Source organism: Pectinophora gossypiella, chromosome 7 (assembly GCF_024362695.1).
Source record: "Pectinophora gossypiella chromosome 7, ilPecGoss1.1, whole genome shotgun sequence".
Lineage (NCBI taxonomy): Eukaryota > Metazoa > Arthropoda > Insecta > Lepidoptera > Gelechiidae > Pectinophora > Pectinophora gossypiella.
The window spans coordinates 7,229,322-7,256,575 of record NC_065410.1 but is presented as its reverse complement, the minus strand read 5'-3'; the positions used below and the strand labels follow the sequence as shown (position 1 = coordinate 7,256,575).

At 36.4% G+C, this 27,254-nt stretch overlaps 2 protein-coding genes across 3 annotated transcripts in view; one reads left to right on the top strand and one right to left on the bottom strand.

Moving 5' to 3' along the window:
• LOC126368077 (junctional adhesion molecule 2A-like) overlaps positions 1-27,254 on the top strand; it is a 100,449-nt gene that overhangs the window by 12,879 nt on the left and 60,316 nt on the right. The gene's annotated exons all lie outside the window — the stretch shown is intronic.
• LOC126368052 (uncharacterized) lies at positions 2,503-7,574 on the bottom strand. Of its 2 annotated transcripts, XM_050011921.1 has the most exons (3): positions 7,182-7,574; positions 5,715-6,675; positions 2,503-3,906 (listed from the first exon to the last, which is right to left on the bottom strand). In XM_050011921.1, the coding sequence occupies exons 1-2, from the start codon at positions 7,420-7,422 to the stop codon at positions 5,729-5,731; spliced, it is 1,188 nt and encodes a 395-aa protein (XP_049867878.1). In that variant the 5' UTR covers positions 7,423-7,574; the 3' UTR covers positions 2,503-3,906; positions 5,715-5,728. The 2 variants fall into 2 exon arrangements, with proteins under 2 accessions (XP_049867878.1, XP_049867877.1); XM_050011920.1 differs by having other exon boundaries at positions 2,503-6,675.

Here is a 27,254-nt window from a genome sequence, read left to right as displayed (position 1 = left end):
GTCGTTACATGAGCCATGTCAGGGGCCTTTGGCGGCTCAATTGGAACCCAGACACCAGGGTAGATGAGTTCGGTAATCCACTTCACAACTCACACGATAGAAGAAGAAGATGGCGGTAATACGGGCACCGAGTGGTTTTAGTCGGTGCAAGACAGACATAACCTTCTCAGTGCCCCCGCGGCGGGGAGGTACGCGGTAGGCATGTCATATCGTAAAAAAACAAAAAGTTAGTTTGATGTCATACTTCTAGACCGCAGCTTACGAGCCGAGCAGAGGGAGTGTACTGCCAGACCCAAAATTTAACCAAGGCCTGTTAAACTTATCGATCGATTCATTAAAAAAATTGTCGAAATCAATAAGTTTTGTTTTCAATAAGTGTTTTTTTCCCTAAAATGCGTGTCACGTGATTTTGTTCGTATTTAGAACGACACAATTTATTTGGGTTCACATATTAGCAACAATCGACAAAACAACATTATCGTCAGACTTGATAAAATGGCCGTTACAAAATGTTATCACGTTGCGCATGATAGCCTTACTGGTGCAAAAACTAGTTTAAACTGGGGAAAACCCATTTTAACATAAATAGGTTTTGACTGCAACAGGTATACCTTGTTATGTTTATACAATATAACTACATCTTTAACTCGATAATTTAATTATATAATAATATTTTAATATAAATTTAATATATAAATTTACTTTATAAGAATTAAATTAATAATCATAAATTCTTAACTAAATATCTCAATATTTATGTCTCACATACTGCTACTTATTGGACTTGGAAGTGGATATATAACTTACATACATCACTTTCAGCTGCTTATCTTACACGCCGGAACGATATTACCTAAGATCTCCTTAAAAAAAGTAAAAAATTATAAACCTAAACTTTAAAATCTACACCAGTACCATCATCATCATCATCATTATCAGTCGTACGACGCCCACTGCTGGGCATAGGCCTCCCCCAAGGATCTCCACGACGATCGGTCCCGCGCTACCCGCATCCAACGGCTTCCCGCGACCTTTACCAGATCGTCAGTTCACCTAGTAGCGGGCCTACCCACTAGACACCAGTACCATAACATGATAAACAACCTATATGTATACATCCCACTGCTGGACACAGGCCTCCCTCCAATCAACCAGAAAGTGGTACAGAGCATACTCCACCACGCTGCTCCATTGCAGGTTAGCGGCCACCACACCAGTACCAATTACGTTAAAACTTTGTCAATAGAACAAAAATGTGATTAGTTGCGTATATCCCGTTAATATACGGACCGTTGAATGCAACAAACAAATCCCTGGTGAATTGATGGATTTGAATAGAATCTGTAACAGATGGGTAGTCCACTAATTATTACAAATCTACTTAACTACGACGTGCATTTCAAAGCGACTGTGTTTCAATTTCAAAGCGTTATATGATTGATGATAGACAGTTAATGTGATCGAGACAGATGGATTTTGATTTGTGAGTTTAACGATGCATGACGTTATTCTAATCAGGTGCCTAAATCTCTGGATCGAACGTCGAACGTTCAAAGGTCATACGATTGTATCTCTCGTTCTTCACAAGTCAGGGTAAATTAAACCTTTACAGCATAATAGAGGCTTTAGAAACGAGTCATAGGGACTGTAACCTGGAAATTGACAGAGAGCAGCAGTAACTGTCAGTGCTATTCAGAGGCGGAGGACAGGAGTCCTAGTACGGCTTTAAAATAGACTACTCTGGGCCCATCCCACTCAGACAGAGTACTGTGGGGCGGAAAACAAGAGGGAAACTACTGCTCTATTTTTTCTAAAAAGTAGCATGGAGAATACTACACCGATAAGAGCATAGCTGTTAATCTAGTGATGACAGCATAATATATCGCATCTTAAGACCACTTTGTTGGAATATTAAGAATACTTCTCCACGCTGCTACACTGTTAGATGTTTTTTTTTTCATCTTAATCTAGTCTAATTCTTCAAGTGTCCTTAGTAATCGTGAAGGAAAATACCGAGAAAATTTAAGTAGTCGGTGCAGCATTCTCCGTCTTTGTCTTTCAAATTTCAATTCTTTGACTTTCATAAGGGGTATAATGGTTGATATTGACAAAAGTGATATAGCTCTCTCGTGATTCTTTCGCAATGGCCCCGATTCCTGCAGACACATCCTAATTTTATTTTAAGTTATACCTGTCATTTCTTTATCCACTGAAAAGGAAAGGGACGGACGATTGTCATGTTAATTTTACAATGAATAATTAACTCGGGTGAATGAAATAGACATCTAGCTCATAATTAAGAATCAAACGAACTTACCTAGTGATGTTTGATTCCAATTATGCGAGGGTCTCAACCGAAGACGATTACTTTATTACTTGCAGCAGTACATGAGTTGGTGTCATCTCCGTCACATATTTAGAGCCTAATATCACAAAAAAACAAAACCTATTTCCTTTCTCCCTCCAACACTGCATCGGTAATGCACCCGCACGATGACCTCATTGTTTCAGAGTAAGGTTTTTGTGTAATAAACATTTTTTTTTTTTTTTTTTTTTGGGTGGGTGAGGTCGGGATGGAGTAATCGTCTTCGGTTGAGACCCTCGCATAATTGGAATCAAACATCACTAGGTAAGTTCGTTTGATTCTTAATTATACTTCGGGTCTCAACCGAAGACGATTACTTTATTACTTGCAGATGTTCAGAGCAATGTAATATTGTAAAAAAGAAAAATGTTGTAATCGTAAGTTTTAATGTAATAAACTATATATTATAATAACATTTGTAATATTTAATCAAAGAATATGATCAGAAAGGTAAAAATACATTTATAGTTCTCTTAACCTATGAAAGTTAATAATATAAGTGTAATTAACCTCAATGTGTAAGTTCCTAACTTAATTTGTGTTTAATACAGCATTTACAAATTCGTTATTGTCTGTATGTACAACCTCTCTAAAATAATATTTTAGAAATACATTCGAGGAGTCGCTCCAGCCTGCAGCCTTGCGAACCACTTCCAAATTAACCCCCGACCTGTGAGCCGCAGATGTGGACGCTGCTCGAGTACTGTGAGCTCCAAATATCGTTATATCAATTCCACTGTCTTGCAGTACCTTTTTAACCCATTTCGCCAAAGTTTGAGAACCACGTTTTTATAAGGTTTACGTATCCCTATGAAAAGGTGTTCTTGATTACCACGCAAATCTTTGGTTCTCTCTAAATAAGTTTTGATTGCTAGCGCCGGGCAAATACTAGGGTTTTCATGAATGAAAGGTAATTTGATTAGTGGTTGGCAGGCTCCAGGTTTCGAGGTTTTGATTAAGTCGGTGATTCTAATCACAATCATATTAGTTTGTAATAATATATTGTTTATTTTGATCAGACCAAGAGTCTGCATCCTTTGGGCAGAGGCTATTGCTAGTAAAGTACAAGCTTTATATGACAAATCAGCTAACGAAATATTATCATATGGATGCATATTGGAAAGGTAGTCTATCACTGTATTTGTATCCCATGTTGAATTATATTTAGGTTTAGGAGGCTTAAGCCTATACACGCCCTTTAAAAAACGATTGACACAGTCATTTAAAGTAATATGGGTACCAAGAATGATTGATAAAGCAGACCTATGTGTATTTAGACTACTGTATCCAACGCCTTCCTCAAACTTCTTGGTTAAATATAGTATTACTGTACTAGTGTTAGCCTCATAAATATCAAAATGATTATTTTTACAATATAGCCACCAAGACTTTATTGAACTGTTATATTGAATTAATGTATTTGATGCAAAAGACGCCATCAATATATCTAGGGACTCTTGTGGTACACCACGCCTAATCATTGACTCCCTGATAATTTGGCTGCCACCAGGATAAGGTCTGCGTGGAGTGGATGGCAGTCCCTGAAAGGAGAGTATAATAAACATTTATCAGGTCCAAAGTATATTTTTTCTGATATAACAAGTCTAGACCACAAGGGGTACCATGGCTGTGATGGCCAGTAGGGTACCACTACGATACCTTTGGCTTTATCCGTGATTATTTTTTCTAGAACCCTAGTTATTAAACTGAAAGGAGGGAACGCGTAAAAATTGATGTTCTGCCAACCAAAAGTAAACGCGTCAACCACTTCAGAATAAGGATCAAGTTTCCATGATGCATATCTAACGCATTTATAGTTCTGAGCACTTGCAAAAAGGTCAAATTCAGGGTTTCCTAATGTATTTGTAATTTGTAAAAATGCTTGTTTAGAAATTTCCCATTCTGTGTCTATATTTAATCGACGAGATTCCCGATCTGCTATTACATTATCACTCGACTTGATGTAGGAGGCAAATACAAAGATGTTTTTTACCTCACACAACTGCCAAATATTACGGGCAAGTTCATTTAAATGAGGGTGTTGCACACCGCCCATTCTATTAATGTAACAAATGGCAGTGGTGTTATCAATTCTCAAAAGAACATCACAATCTCGCAAGTCTGCAGTAAATATCTTTAGTCCGTAAAATGCGGCCTTAAGCTCGAGAGTATTTATATGTAGGGTCGATTCAGTCTTAGACCAGTTGCCATTTGCATTTTGACCGCCGCATGATGCGCCCCATCCAGTATTAGATGCATCACTAAAGACTTCTAGAGAGAAAATGTTTTTTCGAATAGGACAGAATGACGATGATATATTGTCTCTCCACCATATTAAATCATTTTTTAGAATATTTTTAAGTATCATTGACCTACTATAGTCGTCTGAATAATTTAAAGCTAAAAACTTTTCGCGTTCAAACAGTTTGGTGTACACCCAACCGTAACTAACAGCTGGGCATGCGGAGGTCAAAAGGCCTATGAATTCTGCGAAGAATCTAATAGAACACATATTTTTACGCATAAGCTCCGTTGCTTTATTTCTAATGCGTTGTTTCTTTTCCACAGGTAAAGTAATAATCATGTCCGTAGTATTTAGAATAAAACCTAAGAATTTGCATATCTTATTTGGTATCATAACGCTTTTTTTAACGTTTATAACAAATCCTAAAGATTCCAAAATATGTATTGTATTGTTTACGTTTAATAAACATTCGTCATAAGATTTGCCTATACATAAAAAGTCATCTAAGTATGTTACTGATAGCAGTCCAGAGGCACGTAAATATTGTAGAACAGGTTTTAATAATTTCGGAAAGACAAAAGGTGCAGTACACAAGCCAAATGGAAGAACGTTAAACTGATATAGTTGTGATCGCCACTGAAAACGCAGCATTTTTCTGTCATTTTCATCTACAGATATTAAAAAATAAGCATCCTGAAGATCTATTGTAGACATGAAATAGTTTTTGTTTAGTAGTTTTATAGCTGTTCGATAGTCCTCCATTTTAAAATGTTGAACTTGAATGAATTTATTTAGTTTCTTTAAATTTAATATAAACCTATGTTTTCCATTCGGCTTAGGTACTGTAAAAATAGGTGATATAAATTGTCCTTCACATGGAGTACAAGGCGAAATGAAATCTGAGTCTAATAGTTCTGTGATGCTTTCATCAATAATTTTGGCTTGAGAATTGGAACTACAGATGTTATTTTGTTCTTGAATGTGTTGCATGGGCTTATCTTGGAAGGGTATTTTATACCCTTTCACCCATGACAAAATTATAGGATCTTCTGTAAGTTCACTCCATTTGTCGTAAAAGTATTTTAATCGACCAGCTATAGGTACCTGTGGTAGGATTTCTACTGGCGTCCCCTCGCCTGCTGGCGCGTGTGTGCGGTGTTGGGGCGGCGACCCCGCGCCGAGTCCTGGCGGCGATCCCGCGGCGGCCGGCGTGCTGCGGGGTTCGTCCGCGGCTCTGCCGCTGCTGCACGCGACGCCCCCCTCGAGTTTAAAGCTCCCCTCTGCACTTGTGGAGCTGGAGGCGCCTTGTATGGAGTTCGTGGCGCCTGTTTCAATTCCGATCCAGTCCTGGTAATGGCTTTCGATGATTTGATATGTTCTGACAAATCAGATCCAAAAAGATGTTCATCTATCTTAGTATTTTTCACCGTATCTCTGATATTTTTATTGAGAATATTTAGCGCAGCGTACCTGCGAGCTTGTGATTCTCTGTAATGACTGTCGCAAATAAGTCTTCCAGCGTCACTCAAAGTCTTTATTATATCCTGAGGAACCGTACTTTTAGATGCAAGGGCCCAATTTAAGACTTGTCCAATTGCAGCGAGACTACTAGCTAGTTGGTTTTGTTTACCTTGGTTGTACAAATCTTTTTTTACATTTATGTCCGGAAGAGCCGCTTTTATTTCTAAATTGAGTTTTGGTGCTCTTAGATTTGGACAATTCTCTGGTGGTAAGTAACGTTTCAACAGTTCGGATTGGTTATCTTTAGACAGGCCATTAACAAGAATATGCGTCCATCTAGGAGCAATGTCCTTATGCAAATTATCTCCGAAACTTTTTTGATTCACAAGGTCTTCACCAAGGAGTTGTAGAACTTCAGGTTCTAACGGCGCCTCTGTAGCATCATCCTGTACATCTGCGCTCGCCGCCGGCGCCGCCGGCGCCGCCGGTTCGCTTGGATCATCGGTGTCGGCTGGCTCAGTTGTCTCGAGCTGAGTAGGCGAGCACTCGTTATTGTCAATAGTAATAACCTCGTCATAGAGGGTTTCTTCTAGATGGCCTCCACCTACAAAATGAGATGGGTATTTAAAATACCAGTCTAAGTAAGAAGGTAGGTATATTAACGACCAACACGATTTACAGTATTCTAAGCACTAATATTTCTTATAAAATCCCTCGACACAGTTTACGTGGAGTGTGTTCCTCAACACTATAAAAGTGGAGCATAATAAATATATTGATCCTCTACACGGTTTACGTGGAGTAAAAAATGCCTCAACACTATAAAAGTGGAGTAAAATAAGATATAAATCCTCTACACGGTAAACGTGGAGTAAAAACGTGCCTCGACACTTTGAAAGTGGAGTTGGGAACTGTTATCACGATTTACGTGAAGTCCCTATTATATATACTATACACCCTCTGTGTACCCCTTAGGGGATACTGGCGTGGTGCTATGTTATATTTGTGTTGTTATATTATATTTTTATTATAAAGAAAAAAATAGGGTAGTGTCATATAGAATAACAATATTTGAACGTAGGTACGCATACAAATAAATAAACGATTTACCTGTATAATCTGGCCGTGAATCTTCCGACGACACAGATAATGACCGTTGTCTTTGTCTTTTCTTAATTTTACGCTCCAACCTCCTCATTTTTCGCAAAATGCCATCATAATCACTATCCCTCGATGCCGATCGCTTCCTTTTTCCCATTATTGTACGTCGGTAATTGCTAACGAAAAATAATTTCTCAACAAAACGTAGAACGTGTGACTTGGATAACACAAAAACACGTAATGAGGTCATCGTGCGGGTGCATTACCGATGCAGTGTTGGAGGGAGAAAGGAAATAGGTTTTGTTTTTTTGTGATATTAGGCTCTAAATATGTGACGGAGATGACACCAACTCATGTACTGCTGCAAGTAATAAAGTAATCGTCTTCGGTTGAGACCCGAAGTATAATTAATATGCAACCAATATAAAATTTTGGATGGGTTTTTTAAACTTCTGCCTATAATTGACGTATGTTCCATAAATTTCATGCCTGTCGATTACCCGTCCCTTTCTTTTTCGGCGGATAAGAAAATGACAGGTATGACTTAAAATAAAATTAGATGGTGTACACTGGAATCAGCACCCTTGTGATGTTATATTATTGGCAAGAACATTATAATTATAATACTTACGCATGTTTTATGTTGAGCCATTAAGGACATCAACTAATCGTAGTTTCAACCAGATATTTACGTTCGACATAAACGAGGAATGATACGCACGTGCGTACGTCTGAAGAAATTTTGCAGCAAAGAAGCTGCTTTAAAAATACATTTAGAGTTCATACAAACATAATAAATGTCTAGAAGAGTCTTATAACGTGCGCTAAGTACAAGAATACGGAAGTTACCCAAATAAATATCCATCACATTATTCTGACGTAAATGTTTCCCCTAATTGAGGAGTACGATATGAAATATACTTTCAACTTAATTTGTTTTGACATAAATCAGAATATGTTGGCATATTTGAGACGGTTCTTTTCATGACATTAAAAATAAAGAACGATATCACATCTTCGTACAATACCATTTTGATTGAAGTCGAATTTTCCGTCCGCAAATATATATACCTAGTGTGTCAATAAAGCTGCACATTTATCTCGGTAACTTATAAGTATAGGACTAACTAGCCGGTACAACTTTACCCGCCTCTGCAAGTTTTATTGCTAGATGTTATTTCTCCAGTGTCTGGTTGAGACGAAACATGGTTTGCAACAACTTTTTTGTGACCTAAAAAACTTCTAAAATGACAAGCTAATTAACATAAACTGCCTATATACGTCCCACAGGCCTCCCCTCAATCAACCGGAGGGGGTACGGAGCATACTCCACCACGCTGCTCCAATGCGGGTTCAATGCGGGCAATTATATTACACTTTAATTGTAACGAATATAAAACGTGTGATAATTCCTACCAATAAATTATTATGATTACTGTTATGTAGTATAGTAGTGGTAGTTAGTACTGTCAGTAGGTACTATTCAGAGGCGGGGGACAGGAGTTCTAGTACGGCTTTGTGGGCGCCGTAACTCAGGTACCAATCCTTCACTTAGAAATAAATTTAAAGAAAATAGTGTTTTAACTTTGGCATCACAATATATCTTTAAAAACTTAATATATGTAAAAAAACATATAGGATTATTTGCAAAAAATAGCGATCGGCACATTGTTAATACCCGGAATAAAAATAAACTTGCTTTACAAGTCAGTCGATTACATAAGATTACTAAATCTTTTAAGGGGCAATGTATACGCTTAACAATAAGATTCCCATTGACATTCAGAATTTGCCTCTCAACTGTTTTAAGACAGTAGTTAAACAAAAACTTTACAAAAAAGGTTATTATAAAGTTAGTGATTATTTAGAAGATATGAATGCATGGGATTAACTGTCTGAGAACTGATATTAGGCAGCTAAATTACTCAATTGTATACCAATATTTTATGTTTACTTTTATTTTTTTTAAAGAACGTCTAGGGCCCTGTGCCGAGGTTTTTCTTGCAGCTTCTTTTCCCCGGCTATACAGGTTGTGAGAAGCTGCAGTAGTTTTAGGCGGATGAGACGTTCGTTATGTAAAATTGACGATTCAAAGTGTAACTATGTTACCTATTGAATAAAGATATTTTTGAATTTGAATTTTGAATTTCACTGTTAGCATTGAAAAGTTTGACGTGACTTATTGTAATGGCAGTAAGTAATTGGCCAGAAGCATTAAAAAGAAGGAAGCGAAACTTTTCGTGCAGGATTAGTCCAGGTTTTCGTCGATAGCTTTAACATTATGAATAATATACCTGGGTTACACATTTATCCGTGAGATAGGTTAACTTCGTGTACTAGGTGGTCAAACTTTGCCCGCCTGAACAAGTTTTATTGCTAGAACCCAGTTACATTGTCTGGCTGAGATGAAGCACGCCTCATTAACTTCTGCGATTAACTTACTTAACTTTATATTAGTAATCTGTTTGTGTCTCCTAAAGTCTCTCCTTTCAGATTCGAATTTCGCAAAATAAAATTAAATAGTTATAAAAGTCCTTTCTGGAATAAAACAGGGGGGTTGATATGGTCACATCAAAGCAATTCATCTAAGAAAGCAATATTGCTATTAAAATTTGACATTAATTTGTTTGCATTGCGAACTTACTTTTATATGCGCGAAACGAAACGAAGAATGCATCACACTCTCCGGTCTGCCAGAGGTACGTGTTGTTCTATTATAACACTCTATGACACGTCCCAAATAATAATTTGTTTGAAAAAACAATCTGTGACGTTATAGAAAAACGTGACAAAATTTCGGACTATGTTGCAATAACGAATTTTTTTTCTATTTAACTTATTTACTAATTTCAATAAGGAAAAATGTAATAATAAGTAATAACTTATAAATAGAAAAAATAAAACGTTCATGTCACATTTAGATCTGTTTCTATTAACTACTTAATTAGAATTTCATAATTTATCTTTGACCTAGGAAACTACTCAACACATTATCTAAGTTTACTTACATTTCCTTATGAGGAATTTATTTGGAAAGGAAAATTTTGATTCTCCTATTTTGATGAGTTTATTTACTCGGCCTCTATGGTCTTAGTTGTTAAGAGCGTTCAACTTTCCATCTGGTGTTTCTGAAATCGATTCCCAATGGAGAGATTGTCAATAACTTTCACTTTTGCAAATTCTCCTGGAGGTTGTACTCGTATATAAACGAACATTTTGTTTCATCTTTTTACAACACAAAACTAAGCTATATAGGTGTACATAATATTTAGCTTGTAGAAGAAAGATGTTTATGTATTTAGGTAGTTGGGTTATCCTTAAATAAAATCCACAACTTCACGTAACATCTTAATGTACAACTTTTAGCCCTTACCTAATAGGGAAACCTCTTAACTTCCAAAGTTTCAGCACCTATTCTTAATTAGCTAATTACACGCTTGTTGGTTGTTGTTTTATAAAACTTAGTTTGTTATCTAATTATGATACAAAATAACTCCTATTTGCTTCGGCACCTCACCTTGAACGCTTGAGCAAGCACCTTCTGGGCGAGCTCGCTCCAACTTAGGCCTCGTCAATGCCTTCGGGCAAGTCTGAGGCCAAGAGCAAATTAAAGGTAAAAAAGTCAGTTGACGTAAAACTAAACTGTGAGACAACAAAATACTTTGCTAAAAAACAATGTATAAAATACTTTGCGTTGTATACTTTGTAATTTTAATTTAACTAAAAGAACGCCTTTTATTAAGCGTATTTCCCCACGCGGAACAAAATGGCGCAGTTAATAACAAATTAAACAAACGTTTGACTTTACATGTTTATAGTGTCCGAAATGACACAATATTTCACACGCCCACTGTCCCTAGTAACAGTAAGTTTGTTTGCAACATTTAATTTGTCATCTGAATCTACGTAGCACCAAAACATAATACCTACGAGAACAAATTAATACGCGTTAGTGATGTGACATGACGAATATTCGAAATTAAAGTAAAACAAAAGGGCGCTTTATCCGTTTTAGAACCACCACCATCTTGTTTGAGATGAATAACATAATCAAATCACTTTTACTACGTTTCACCCTATGTTTTGTTCGGGCTATCTTATTTTTAGAGAAATGAAGATCAATATAAATTGCATGCATTCAGGGGTAATCTCAAACACCCCTGAATAAATGCAGTTTATTGGGCAAAAATTTTACCTCAGCATAGCCGTGTCGTGTCGTTTCAGATACGAGACAAAAGAAACCGTTAGTCCGGATAAGTTATAATGTCATATCCTTATGATAGTAACTAGAGGTAGTAAATTCTGTTCCAGTCCCGAGGGAGACTACGAGTTCGGAGTCCCAAACGGAAGGCCAGACGATTATAAACGACTAAACTTGCCTTTGTTTTTGTGACATATATATGGCTCGCAATTTTAATAACAGGGACGTCCTAGGTACGTAAAATTAATCGGCGTAAGAAAATTATGTCGCATGAAAAAAAAAACAGAAAAAGGTGCGAGAGTCGAACAAATTCTGTTAGCTTTCCCATTTTTTGTTTCTTCCGGGGTTCTTTTAAACAACCTAAATATATAACGTCTTGGGTCATTAATACAGTACTTTAAATAATTGTAAGCGTTCTTAATAAGTACTATCTTTACTTTATCCATCAAGCGATGTCATATAACATACATAAACTGCCTATATACGTCCCACTGCTGGGCACAGGCCTCCCCTCAATCAACCGGAGGGGGTACGGAGCATACTCCACCACGCTGCTCCAATGCGGGTTGGTGGAGGTGTTTTTACGGCTAATAGCCGGGACCAACGGCTTAACGTGCCCTCCGAAGCACGGAATCATCTTACTTTTTCGGACAATCAGGTGATTCAAGCCTGAAAAGTCCTTACCAAACAAAGGTCAGTCTCACAAAGTGATTTCGACAATGTCCCCATCGGGAATCGAACCCGGACCTCCAGATCGTGAGCCTAACGCTCTAACCACTAGACCACAGAGGCTGTTAGTTGCAAGCGATGTCAGTTGAATCCAATTCGAAAGATGGCTCGAATTGCGGTGATGCCAATCTTGCAAGATTAACATCACCAAAACATATAAATTCTCGGTTGCTACCCCAACGTAGTAATCGTGACAGGTCCTTCATTAGATATGGATTGAAAATCTTTGCTAATGCACTAAGTTATTAAACTAATATTCGAATAATATAACGGCTTAGCTCAAAATATACTAAACCAAATGTAAAGTAAATAGTCTTATATTTTTTCATTTCAATACTTAGATACTACTTAATTAGTTTCTCATCTTTCTATCAGACGGCTGTATAACACGGATAAAAAGAAATGCATTTTGCAATATTATTTATAACATTTTTCTCTACTAAAGTAATAAAGCTATTAAAACCGGTAGACATGACATTCGGTTCTACCTCAGAAATGTGAAGTGACGTACGGAATTCAAGCGAGTTTAACGATAATTACAAACATGCATAAACTCATTTTCTGATGAGGTGCACAGTATCACAAATAATCAGAAGACTTTTGATACGAATTCGAAAGATGAATATGCTTTTAAATACTGTTCTGATAAATAGTTTGAAGACTTCACGTTCCTTGAGAAAATAAACTTATAACATTCATTCTACTTGAAAACTGCAGAATTCAATACAAAATGTATAACAGATTCATAGTTGACGTCACTTATTGAGATCTCTGAGGGGTGAGTATTAGTTCTCGACTTGCAAGGGTGGCTCAGTAGGGGTGGCGTCAATAAATTTATTATGCCATTCCGTCTCCGCGTAAGGGGTCCGAGGGGAAAGCTCCATAAAATAGGAAAATCAATTCACATAGAAACTGCTACATTACTGTACGACGATAAACAACATAGTTAGATGTTATTGTGAGGGTTCATTTGTTATTATAACTAAGCTGTGTCCCTTTAGTCTTAACAAATTAATAGTAAGTAAGAATTTACATAGGTTTCACATCTTGGCCAAACACTTACTAGGCGGGGACGAAAGGAAGACTTTAGAATGTGCCTTGCTACTTACTCGCGGCACAATACCCAAGGGAACTTGCTTCGGAAACAAGTAAGTAGTAGACATTTCCAATTGATTTCAAACTACTTATATATTGTTACGTATGTATACCAAATTCTGCTAACAGTACTTATATATTCAGTATTGAAAGACGCGTTTAGGTGTGTTTTACACATTTATAATTATATATCCAATTCTTTTTTAGACAGTGAGTATTCAATGCGCGTGCAAGATCATGATAAGTAGAACAGACGAGGTAGAACACATATTCATTCTTCAAAAGAAATGTGTTAGAATCCTTACCAATATTGATCAAATGGTATCCTGTCGACCCTACTTTGTAAAACACCAAATACTTACTTTAACATCTATATATATATTAGAAGCCTGCAAGTTTGTAAGAAAACATACAAATCTATACTCCCCTCTAGAAAATAAAAACAAAAGAAACAATCGCGATTCAAATAAATTAAAAAAACCTTTCACAAAATTAGCATTAGTAGCTTCCAGCCCCCATCACATGACTATCAAAATTTATAACCATATTCCCAACTCCATAAAAAGCATTGATAAACCGACGTTATTTTTTAATACTCTAAAGAAGTTCCTCATTCAGAAAGCCTACTATAATGTTAAAGAATTTTTTTCTGATAAGTTGAACGAATATTAATTATTACTACTAGCCTACTCGTATAATTCTATTAAAAGTTGTTGTAATAATTCTATTAAAAGTTATTTCTTGATAAAATGTTAATAATACTTATATAATTTATACTAAAATTGTAAAATTGTAAAAATGTTTATTTTTCATAAGAAATACAGAAAATATTAGTACAATAAAAACCCCACAAAACCAATTCCTCGGTTTGTCTGTGGGAGTGGAGTTCGCTTAATGGTTAAGATACTTAAAGTTAACTTATAGCTAAGAGATCTTTTGCATGAGATGTTTAAATAAAGATTTTCTAAATTTATTTATATTGCACTCCTGACGTATGCCGACCGGCAGCATGTTGTACAGATACGGTATGCGTTTACGGAGTGTTCTGTCACCGAAGTAGTTGTTGACACGTGGTACAACATACCTACCCGTCGACATCGTCCGCGTACATTGGCCATGCTCAACAAGTTCTCTATGGTCTGGATTGCTATGGTTATTTAATATTAATAAATAGGTGTGCTTTAGACTAACAGGAAGTACATTACAAATCTTAAATAGTGTTGTATAATTTCCATTACACTTATTTTTTGTTTTCCTACTGACTAGTAATTTGAGAAATCTTATTTGAAGTGATTCTATTTTATTTATATGTGACTTAAAGGTTAAACCATAGCAATCCAGCCCATAGGACACTATGGAGTCAACCAAAGCCATATACATACATTTTAGTATATTAGTAGGAACTTTAAATCTGAGATGATAGAATTTATCAAGTAGTATTCTTAACTTATTACATATATAATCTATGTGGTAGGTCCAAGCAAAATGCTCGTCCACTCTCATACCCAAATAGGTCACAAATGGTACTCTTTCGATAGGTTTACAGTCACAAATATTATTATTACTATGAAGACAAGTGAAACTATGAGTAACTAAGTTACAACAAACGTTATCCGGTAATCTAGAATAAGGTGAATGAATAATTAATAATTTAGTTTTGTCAGTATTTAGTACAATGCCGTTATCATGAGACCATCTGACTACACTGTCGATATCCTGCTGCACGAGCCGCAGCATGGCGGTGAGGTCGGTGCCCGCGTGCAGCGTGCACAGGTCGTCTGCGAACATGTGAGCGGAACTATGTTTGAGCACGTTACATAGGCTGTTTACGTGCATCAAATAGCACACAGGTCCACACCCGGATCCCTGCGGAACGCCACAGCGTACATCCACCGGTATACTGTGCGCTTCTCCAACACGCACGGAGAAGGAACGCGCAGTGAGGTAGTCACGAAACCAGCGGTTCAGCGGCCCCCCCACCCCGCACTCCTCCGTGGCTCGTAACAGCGTCTCATGCTGCAGGGTATCGAAGGCCTTTTTAAAATCATAAAATACAGCCAGAACTATGTTTTTATCATTTAAATAATTATTAACTTCATCTGTGAACTTTGACAGAAGTGTGCCCGTGCTTTTTCCTCTCTGAAAGCCGTGTTGACATTCGCTTAATACATTATTAGAGCGTAAAAAAGTTCCAATTTGATTAATAATACACTTCTCTATGATTTTATCAATACTGGATAAAATAGCTATTGGTCTATAATTAGATGAGTAGTTCTTTTTATCACCTTTCTTATGTATCGGACGCACTAATGCTTCTTTAAGTTTATCGGGAAACTTTGAATGTTTTACACATAAATTAGTCAACTTAGCAATAACGGGGCTAATTTGCTCTACCACAAGCTTCAAGTCCCGCATGCGTACGAGATCGCTACCAGCAGACTTATCGGCACTTAAGTTACTTATAACTTTAGCTACCTGCTTGCTGCTGACTGGTGACCATCTCATGCTCACGCTGGGCTTGCTTACATAAGTATCTCTATCCAACCACGTATCATTACAAATATGTTTTATATCTTCTATCTCATCAGAAAACGTAGCTGCAAAGTTGTTACATATATCCGTTAAATTACTCTGATTGTTCATACTTTTCGTAATAATATCATCTAAAGATTGTTTATCGTTACCCAAAAGTGAATTCAATTTATCCCATATTTTTTTAATATTTTTATTACAATCTAGAATACACTGTTTATCATATTCATTTCGACGCTTTAAACAAGTTTTCATACATTTATTTCTATAAGTCGTATAGTTAAGACGCTTTATCATATTTTTAGGCTCATTACTCCAAATTTTAAATAATCTATCTCTTTCTAACATCATTTTTTTCATATCTTCACTAATCCACTTATTATTACCTCTATTACTATTACTACTATTTTTAATATTTACACTTATATAACAACTCTCATAAATATTGGTAAATAAATTTCTAATAGCCTCATAAAGTTTGATAGGACAATCTATACGCATTAAATCATCAAAATTACTGCATAGCAACATTTCGCGTACCGCGCGGTTGTCAAGGACTCGTCGAGTTAAATTCCGGGAAACGGCCACTTGCGCGGGCGCGGAGGTCACGTGCGCGGGATTCGTAGAAATCGCGGGACGCTGAGGTACGGCCCCACCGCCATGAGCGGAGCGGGCGCGTACGCGGTTTGATGTTCGCGGCCGTGAGTTCCAATCTAAAGCTGCAGCTATACAGTAATGGTCTGAAATTTTATGTTCAATAACAGCAGAATTAATGGTTGCATTAGGTGCACGAATGTATATATGATCTAAACAAGATTCTACTAAATTTCCTTTTAAAATTTCCCTTCTAGTGATATTATGAATACACTTTGTAAATCCAAACTCAGCTAACAAGTTTTCGTAAATGATTACCGATGTATCTGACGAGTTTAATAAGTTAATATTAATATCTCCACAGAATATAATTTTGTTGTTTGATGGCAAATTTTCTAAAAGTAATCTAAATTCGTGAAGAAATTCTGTCACCTTGTCTTTTTTATTTATTCTAGGAGGTCTATAGATAGATATTATATAAGTGGGTTCTGTCCCATGATCAAACTTGACCATTACGTACTCTGCCGAGCGCATGTCCGCGGACAGTGGCGCTACACACGGCTGTGCGGCCAGCTGCGTTCGCGAGTATACCAACACCCCACCCCCGCGCCGCCCCGCGCGTGTCACGCTATTGCATTCAAATCCTTCAATTTTATACAAGTTTAGCATATTGAAATTGATATTAGGCTCAGTGATTACTATGACCTGTATTTTGGTTATATGATCTTTTAATAAGACTAATAGTTCGTTAAAGTGTTTCTTAATAGAACGGATTTTTACATGTAAAATACAAAACTCTTTCAAATTACTAAAAGTTGAGAACCATGTTTGCAAGCTATCTACGGAGCTAGAAAAAGCCGTAGGACTCACAATAGAGTCTATATCTATATCTGTGAATGTTACGAAATAATGTTAAACATACAGAAAATAAAATAATAATACTTAAGTAGGTAAATAACTTATTTTCCCTAGAATATATATAATATGTTACATTAATTTTTAAGTAGATAATTGGTTAAAGCTTATTGTATAAATGTAAATTCTGACCACGTAACAAATGTTATGCCTAAGTTGCTGTGCCCCAACGGGGCGTCACAATGTACCTACCACATCCTGTATACCACCTATGTAAAACTGTGACTTGCAATAAATGATTATGATTATGATTATGATAAAATAAACCGCTGTGGTTTTTTTGTGAATCAATGAGCAAAATATGTAAAATGCTAGTAATGTATACAATAATTTAATAAATACCATTGTTATTTAAATTCCTTATCCCAGCATACAACCACGGCTATCTACTAAACATCACTTTTCGGATCAGAGAAACATATTATATTACTTACCTATTTTCTTGTTTCATACTTTTTAAAGTGTAATTTTAGTTTTTAAATATATATTTTTATTTATTTTTTGTTGCTAACTGTATTACCTACTTTTGGTAAAAGATATAGTGCATCTTATTATTTTAGGTAAGTATCTTTTGTAATCTGCTTTCATTTTAATAAATCAAATATATTTAACATAATCTGGTAACACTGATATGTAAGTAGACATGCTCAAACTGCAATGAAATGGTAACAATGTCATCGAATCTAGTGTAAACGTTACACAATCGTGGTATTGCGTACACCACTGTATTTGCACAGGCGCACAATATTGTATGCACGCTACGTTTGCAATCGGAATTGGATCGACATGGCATTGTAGTCTTATGTTTACATATTCAACGTTTAATTTTAGGATGTCTGCTTTAACTGAATAGAGATTACACAGTAGAAACCATAGATGTAGATTTTTATACTTGGGTGAGCCATTATCAAAATCAGACACGCACATACACACACACACACACACATACGTAAGCAGTGACTATGGAATTCCATTTGCGTCGAACGTGACACACTTCTCTTGCTTCCTCCACATTCATCAATAGTTTCATACACGGACGCCGGTTCAGAGTAGATCCTATTAAACCTTTTCTAAGGACATCTCCAATTTGGTTAATGTAAGTCCTACTCGGTCTTCTTCTGCCAGCCCTACCATCAACTTTCGCTTTATATACCGCTTTTGCAATTCTATTATCATTCATCCGCTCTACGTGTCCAATCTTAATCACTATATCGTCTTTTACACCACATCTCTGTCTTATCACACTGTTTCTCACTTTATCACTCAACTTCACACCGCAGATGTTAACCAAGGACCTCATTTCTACGGCGGTTTAAAGTAGATCGTACTTAACCTTTCCTAAGGACATACAAACATAATTGAAAAAAAAAATCTGCTAGATGTACTTAAAGGAAAAACATAATGGTTTCAGTTTTTATACCCGAGCACCGACCTAAAGCCGGCTAAAGGATTGTGTCTTTCAAATATTGTGGACTATTCTTCGTGAAAAACAACGTTGATTATGTCAATTTAAAATTGTAAGAGAAGCGTAGCTTTCACTTCTATTTTTTCTCAAGAGAGAGAGAATGTAAATGGTGTACGTCATACACCATTTTTTTAATCCAATCCAATCCAATAATCCAATTACGATAGTCAGAGGTACATCCATCGCAAGATGATCCAAGTACGGTCACGAGCATTAATATATTATGTACACACTTTGGTACCATGTCACATTAACTTTTTTGACAAATTGAACTGTAATTCTCACTAAATGTCAAATATGTTAGTGCGACAGAGTCCTAAAGTGGGTACATTATATTGCTTATGACTGTACCAACTACACTTCACCGAGCTTTCTGTTAAACCAACGTGATAGGTAGGTGGAGAGCCGCGCCAGTGACTATAGTGTTCGTATCAATTATTATGTTAATAAAAACTGCACTTGATTAAAACACATAATAACGGGTTGTTACCGCGTTTGAAATGGGGATATGAGAATCCCGATATCGGTGTCGAAATATCGGGAGTCTCATATCCCCATTTTAAACGCGGTAAGAACCCGTTATTATGTGTTTTAATTATGATAATAACCGCGTTAACTTAAAACAATGTATAAAACTGCACTTACTTACAGACTAAAAGAAAGTAACAACTGCACTTAAGATAAATCAATAACTCATTGATGCAAGTCCGGTTATTACCGGTGTTCCCCAATAGATACGAAAAAACGAATAATAACATTTTTATTCTCTTCTTAATTTACAGAAGACATTTTTATTGAAAGAATTATAATTAAATAAGCAATATTTATCAATGCCTTATATAATAATAATAATTTATTCATATTTTTTGTATTTATTTATTTATATAATAATGTATGTATTTACATTTTTTTTATTTGTACACTTTGTGCTTCCTACTCTAATTCACCTTTCTCACCATGCGGGGTTGGCTGGAAGAGATCTCTTTTAGAGATAAGGCCACCTTTAGTATCTCTTTCTTTTGTCATTATTTTTGTATTAGTGTGTACAATAAAGATTTTAATAGAAGGCCCGTAATTCAAAACCTATTTTTCCAACTCTGAAATTGACTAATTATAATTAAAACAAAAGTGTTTCCTTTTTACACGCGCAGAAGCATCCCAAGGGCACCACTTATTATTTAAGCTGGATTAGGCTTCATAATAAAAAAGACTTCACGCCGGCAATGAATCATTACTAAACTAAAGTTAACAAAAATATCGATCTCTGCCTTTTGTTTCGAAGTAAAACGTATTTGATCTCCTTGTCTCGTATGGATAGGGCCATTGCCCAGACCACACCAATCCTGGAGTAAGGGTTACTACAGAACTGCCAGAGATGCAGGTTACTAGTTTGTATCATAAAGATATTTAAACATACATAAGCAGAGACTATGGAATTCCATTTGCTCTTGACACACTTCTCTTGCTTCCTCCACATTCGTTGAAGATATTATAAGTAGGTACCTATTCATACTTTATTTTAGAATCCATGATAGCCTGTTCAGAGAACGCATGACTTAGTGTACTGCGTACGCAGTGCCACGGGTTCGAAACCCAACTAGGGCTCTTTTGGGAATGAACTGAAAATCCATAGTCAGAACCCACCGGAAGCACAAAATTACCACAAATATTCAATCAATCAATCAATAATTCTTTATTGCAGAAAGACATGAGTAAAGGACATGTGCAAAGGAATAAAATAAACACAATAGGCGGCCTTATTGCTAAACAGCAATTCTTTACTAGCCTTACCTTCGTGCCTCTTTTTCTGATTTCGGTTATGAAAATGTAACCTATAAGTACCCATCAGAAACGTTTCGGACCCACTATACCCCTGGTGGTATCATGGGTCTTTTGAAATCAAACGATACCCCCCGTTTAAATAATGTGAGTGGCGAAATAATTTACGAAATCCGCTCCATAGTTTCAGAAATAAACTCGTCACAAGCAAGCTTAAGAACATGCTTAAAAATCTACCTCTTTATTATACGTTTTTTTACTTAGTATTAGTATAGATTGCACTGCACACAATTGAACATACCTGCACAAAAGGCTCTTGTGTTATGTACATTAGAGTACTCTACTGCGTAAGACAACTATCATTAATTAATTATTTATGCAAAAATATATCAAAAAAATACATAACATAATATATTTATATATGGAGTTCGCAAAATGCGTATCTCATTTCACTTGTCAGTTTTTGAAATCCTTACTTTATACGTCCTATATTTTTCCATGAATTTATCAGTGAATTATCCGGGTAAGAACCCAATATTAATCCCACTAGAGTCGATTAATTCTTTCAAGTATTATCCTCTCAGACGACGCGCTGTGCAGAGGTTCGCGCCCAACTGGGCACCCTTAGGCCTGTTGTCTTCAATTTTGGACTGGGTGAGAGCTCTCAGCACTCACCTTTTCTCCAGCCATGTAGTTAATGCCACTTGCGGTAAATCTACAATAAGTCGCGTCGAAAAAAATACTATTCATTACGTATGTACTCGTACCATATCTAAATCGATTTTTGTGCTTCCAATTATGTTAATGTAATCAATGGAAGAATTATGTTTTAATACACAAAGCTTATTGACTAAATTATAGAGCTATTTCGAACGCTTTGTTTGTTTATTTTCAATTATTAAGATAGGTTTATACCTAACTTAAATTCCCTTATGGGCATTCTGTGATATTGGCTTAATTTCGGAGAACCTGATGACGATATCATTCACCACTAAATTGTCCAATAATCATTTTGCTACCTAATATCCGGTTGAAACATATTAAAAACTGTATCTCTCTCTCTTTATTTAAGAGCTGCGCTCTTGTCGGTGGAGTAATCGCCATCCCTCTCTTCTTCCCGCCAAATCTTTCACCTCCTGATACGACACGACCTGCATCCTCTTTTTTATTTGTTTTAGAAACTGTATACATTATAAAAAAACATATAAGTTTAAAAATTAAAACCCGACTATTTTAGAGCGTAATTTATTTTAGGTACCCTGGAACACGTCACGTAGGCATGCGAAATCGTGTCTCCTCCGCGGTAGATATCAAACACAACACCTGCTCTTTAACATCAATTAACTTTTTCATAATACATTAACATTCTTCCATACTCTTGCACAGTGGGAAATGGTCTATGAGGCATCATCATAGACGAATACAAAATTTACAAAATAAAACAAATACAAAACACTCACAAACACGAAAAAAATATTCTTGAAAAATCTTTTATTATTCAATTTTATTTATTTACTATAAATTTGGGTTCTATGCAGCTTAAAACACAGTAGGTTGGGACTGAAAATAATAAATAAATACTAACATTTTCATGAATTTTGCAACAGAAAAAAATTATCACCTCAGAATCATGGTCTGAATCATCCCCTAAAGTTTTCGTTACGATGTTACCCACACCCGGTATAAGTAATACTACTTGGATATCTGTTAGGCTTGATGCAGTAACAAAAGGATTATTTAATAAAAGTATACTTACATAACATAAACAGCCTATGGCAGCTCAATCAACCGGAGAGGGTGTGGGGCAAACTCCACCACGCTGCTCCACTGCGGGTTGGTGGAGGTGTTTTAACGGCTAACCGGGACCAACGGCTTAACGTGCTCTCCGAAGCACGGAATCGTCTTATTTTTTCAGACAATCAGGTAATTCAAGCCTATAAGTCCTTACCAAGCAAATGACAGTCTCAGAAAGTGAATTAAAGTATATTGAAGTATATTTTTATTGTAACTGATTGGAATTAAGGGAGCAATTGAGCCCAATTTGCCGATTTTTTTCGTTGGAACCTCCTCGAGTTTCCCCGTTAGTCTATCAATTTTGGCGGCACGTTTGGCAAAAAGAAGAAACTCTTCAGGAAAACGTGTTCGTAATTTCATTTGCTAGTTTGACGTTATTTATACGGAACAGTGCTCACAATGGTTATCCCGTCGTGACTTGAATAGTAGTGCTCTTGACAATCTTTGGAAGACACGACATGTCACTTATTAGCTTCCCGACACAAAAATAAGGAGAAGTTACGCGTGACTTTGTTTTTGTGTCAGTATCTTATTAACGAGATACGATTTGTTTCAATATTCAATATTTATTTGCATACTATGATGGTGTACAAATTTGTAAGTTACATGTATGAGTTTCACATCATAGACCCTTTCGGGCACAACAAAATAGAAGTTTAAAAGAGAGGAGGAAGCTTTTCAAATAGTAACATCAGTATCATTAAGGTATTCACTAGTGCTGTAGTAACATTTATTAATGAGAAGTTCTTTTATTTTTTTTAATAAAGATTTTGTCACTTTTTTCTTCTCTTAATATGTTAGGCAGTTTATAATAAATTTTGATAGAAATTTTGATAAAAATTTTTCTTCAGCAAAACCTCCATCTTTTTCAATTATTTTCAGGTAAAAATAGAGACCACAAATTTTTACTTACATTGTAACGCATGTGATTTTTCAACGTTTTTTACCTGGTTTTCATTATAAGGCTGCATTACGCCGCAGATGAAATTCTGCGTAATGTGACAAATACCAAAACACAACGAAAGGAGAAAAACGTATTAGAATATTTTGTTATGATTGTGAGGTGGATGAGGGCCCTTACCAAGCATGTAATTTTTTATGTCGAAAAAAATATATTTCAACATGTACGAGTATAACTGAAATCAAAACACAAATAACTTTTACGCGCAGGTATTGATTTTCCTTGTCAATTTTAGAGACTCATAATTATCTTTTCAATTTTTTTTTTACAAAATTGTTATAATAAATAGCTGGTACTTAGTAGTATCAGCCTGTGAGGTCGTCAGCGAGGAGTCACTTGTCGTGGTTAACACTAAACCCAAGTTTTCCGCTTGAATTTATTAACATTTTTACTTTAGGGCAAAACTAAAAAACGTCGAAAACTTACACTTGTATTGTTTCACCTTAACGAACTCCATGCTCTAGTGGTTGAGCGTTGGGCTCATGGTCCGGAGGTCCCGGGTTCGAATCCCGCTGGGTACATATCACAAAAATCACTTTGTGATCCCTAGTTTGGTTAGGACATTACAGGCTAATCACCTGATTGTCCAAAAGGTAAGATGATCCGTGCTTTGGAAGGCACGTTAAGCCGTTGGTCCCGGTTACTACTTACTGATGTAAGTAAGTAGTCGTTACATGAGCCATGTCAGGGGCCTTTGGCGGCTCAATAATAACCCTGACACTAGGGGTGATGAGGTTGGTTAATTCACCTCACAACCCACACGATGGAAGGAAACCTTAACATTATTATGTAAGCAGACTATCATATACTCTAGAAAATTCTATTCTCTAAGCTTCAAAGTATCAATTCGTATTGTTAGACGTAATCCATACCCCTCAACGCCTGTGTCGGACTTTGTGCCCACGGCAAAGTTTACAAACAAGGAACCGAGGCAGGCCTTATAGTGCCGTAAAAACCTGGCAATGTTAATGCTGATTGCGCCTTAGGGAACTCAGACGTCCGTCATCAAGGGATTGCGTACATTTGCTGTTAGTATTATGACGCCAAGCACTTTGTACTACAATTAGTAGAATTATGAATACAACAACCCTTGCAAAAAGGGTTACGCTTCGCAACAAATGGCGTGCTTGGCACTAGGCATACGTAATTATAACGTTTACATACCCCGGATACTTCACACAAACAAACTCGTTTTACACAGACACTACACATTGACATTATCGTGCACGCGCATCTGTGTGTGTATCGTGTGAGGTGAGGTAAACCTAGCTCGACGCTGGGGGGAGCGGAGAGTTGCCTTTCTATTCGTAGTATTATTCCTTATTCTATGACGTTTATCTATCCACAGTATACATACATACAATAAGTCTGCATTCGCTACATCCATTGGTCATCCGAAGTCCGCGATATTTATTTATGATAGCAACGTCACGCGGAAAATTCACGAAAAGGCGTTTCGAAATATATTTATACATCACGAGTTTTCAAAACTCCCGGAAATTTTCCAAACAAAACTAGCAAATAATAATTGTGCATGTTGTGTATTCTCAATGAAAACAGAATATTTTACAAAATGAAATGGAAATATGGCGTTAATCAAAAAGATACTGAGATACGAAACCACATTCCATCAATAACTATTTTAAGGTAGATTTACGTCATTAATTGAACAAAACATTAAATAAGAATTCGAGCATTTAGGCTACGTTATAATGTTCGATAAGTTCGATTACATTTACAATATACTATTAAGGGTGGTATTAATAAACCAATCTCAGCTTCGAGACTGCCCTCAAGATCATGTCAATGTGACAGTTCTCATATAAATACAGACACTTGAGCATGATCTTGAAGGCAGTCTCAGCTGAGATTCGTTTATTAATAAATACCCGAAGTATCAGTACGCTCTGCCAAAAAAGAGGCATAATATTTTTCAAACAATGCTATTTACACTTCTATTTATTTCTGTGGAATTCTATTGTGGTATTGCATTTGTTCTATATTCAAATTACTTAATAAAATGAACAAATGATGCAAAACTATCTATGGAACAATTGCGTACAAATTGGTACAAAATTCAGAAACATTTATGTATACGTACCTATGTCTGGTATGAACATCAAAGAACATAAAATAACATAAGGTCAAGACTGTATCCCAATTAGGATCATCATCATCAGCCTATTAACGTCCCCACTGCTGGGGCATTCCCTATGGATGGATAGGGAGATCGGGCCTTAAACAGGGCAGATGATCGGGCAGTGCGGATTGATGGTTTTATTAACGACTGCTAATGCAGCCGGGACCAACGGCTTAACGTGCCTTCCGAAGCACGGAGGAGCTGGAGATGTTTATTTTTTGTGGTCACCCATTCTATGACCGGCCTTTGCGAAAGTTGCTTAACTTCAACAATCGTAGACCAAGCGCGTTTACCGCTGCGCCACCGAGCTCCCAATTAGGATAGTCAGATGTATATCCATCGCAAGATGAAATAAGTACCCATAGTTCACAGAGCTTTCTGTTAGAACAACATGATAACTGCTAAGTAATAACTGGTGAGCCGTATCACCGTTTATATAATGGTCAAGCAAACTGTGGTCTTGAAAACTGCACTTAAGATAGATTAATATCTCATCGGTGTAAGTGCGGTACCGGGGTGACATCAAAATAAATACTTTTTTATAATACATACATACAGTCATGAGCAATACAATGTACCCACTTTAGGACTCTGTCGCACTAACACATTTGACATTTAGTGAGACTTACAGTGCAATTTGTCAAAAAAGTTAATGTGACATGGTACCAAAGTGTATACAATATAATTATATTAATGCTCGTGACCGTATATAAATAGCCTATATACGTCCCACTGCTGAGCACAGGCCTCCCCTCAATCAACCGGAGGGGGTATGGAGCATACTTCACCACGCTGCACCAATGCGGGTTGGTGGAGGTGATTTTACGGCTAATAGCCGGGACCAACGGCTTAACGTGTCCTCCCAAGCACGGAATCATCTTACTTTATCGGTCAATCAGGTGATTCAAGCCTGAAAATTCCTTACTAAACAAACGACAGTCTCACAAAATGATTTCGACAATGTCCCCATCGGGAATCGAACCCGGACCTCCAGATCGTGAGGCTCCTAGACGACCTAGACCACGGAGGCTGTAATGCTGTACTATTTTATAATATAATTTTATAAAAACGTCCTTATTTCAGACATCAGAGATTTTAGTCAGACAAACAGAAGTCACGACCATTATCACTTTTTATGTTTCAAATTGGGATTATATTATCTTACTATACACATTTCATACAACTTCCAACTGAGGAATATGAAATTGTAATAAGTCACAGTTCTGAAGTTTAATTTACTCGTAAAGTCAGACTTAGTTAGCAAGTTTTTTGCAAGTAATTTTATCAAGGTAGTCCCGGATTTACGGCTCTCAGGTTATTGGGTTCGGTTCTTTTATTCTCATTATTGTTTCATCATCACTAATTTAAGAGCCAGGCTCTTGTCGGTGTAGCATTCTCCATGCTACTGTTTTAGGGAAAAATAGGGCAGTGATTTCCCTCTTGCCTTCCGCCCAATATAATGTATGTAATGTATGTAATGTATGTAATGTATGTAATGTATGTAATGTATGTAATGTATGTAATGTATGTAATGTATGTAATGTATGTAATGTATGTAATGTATGTAATGTATGTAATGTATGTAATGTATGTAATGTATGTAATGTATGTAATGTATGTAATGCATGTAATGTATGTAATGTATGTTTATCCTGGAGGAAAATACAATTAATCCGTGGAAAATCAGCAGCAACTTACTTAGTATTTTACCACAATACATAATATCTAAGACTCTAAGTATTATAAATGAAACAAGTAAGTCCCTAAGTAGGAAAAAGGCAACGTTGGTAGTCATTGAGTCTTCTTCTTCTATCGTGTGGGTTGTGAGGTGGATTACCAACCCCATCAACCCTGGTGTCAGGATTTGAGCCGCCATA

Excerpts from the sequence above, each read along its gene's own strand:
- LOC126368052 (XM_050011920.1), bottom strand. The coding sequence starts at position 7,422 with ATGACCTCATTACGTGTTTTTGTGTTATCCAAGTCACACGTTCTACGT. Across the intron at positions 6,676-7,181 it reads TTCACGGCCAGATTATACAG|GTGGAGGCCATCTAGAAGAA; the intron begins GTAAATCGTTTA and ends CTCATTTTGTAG.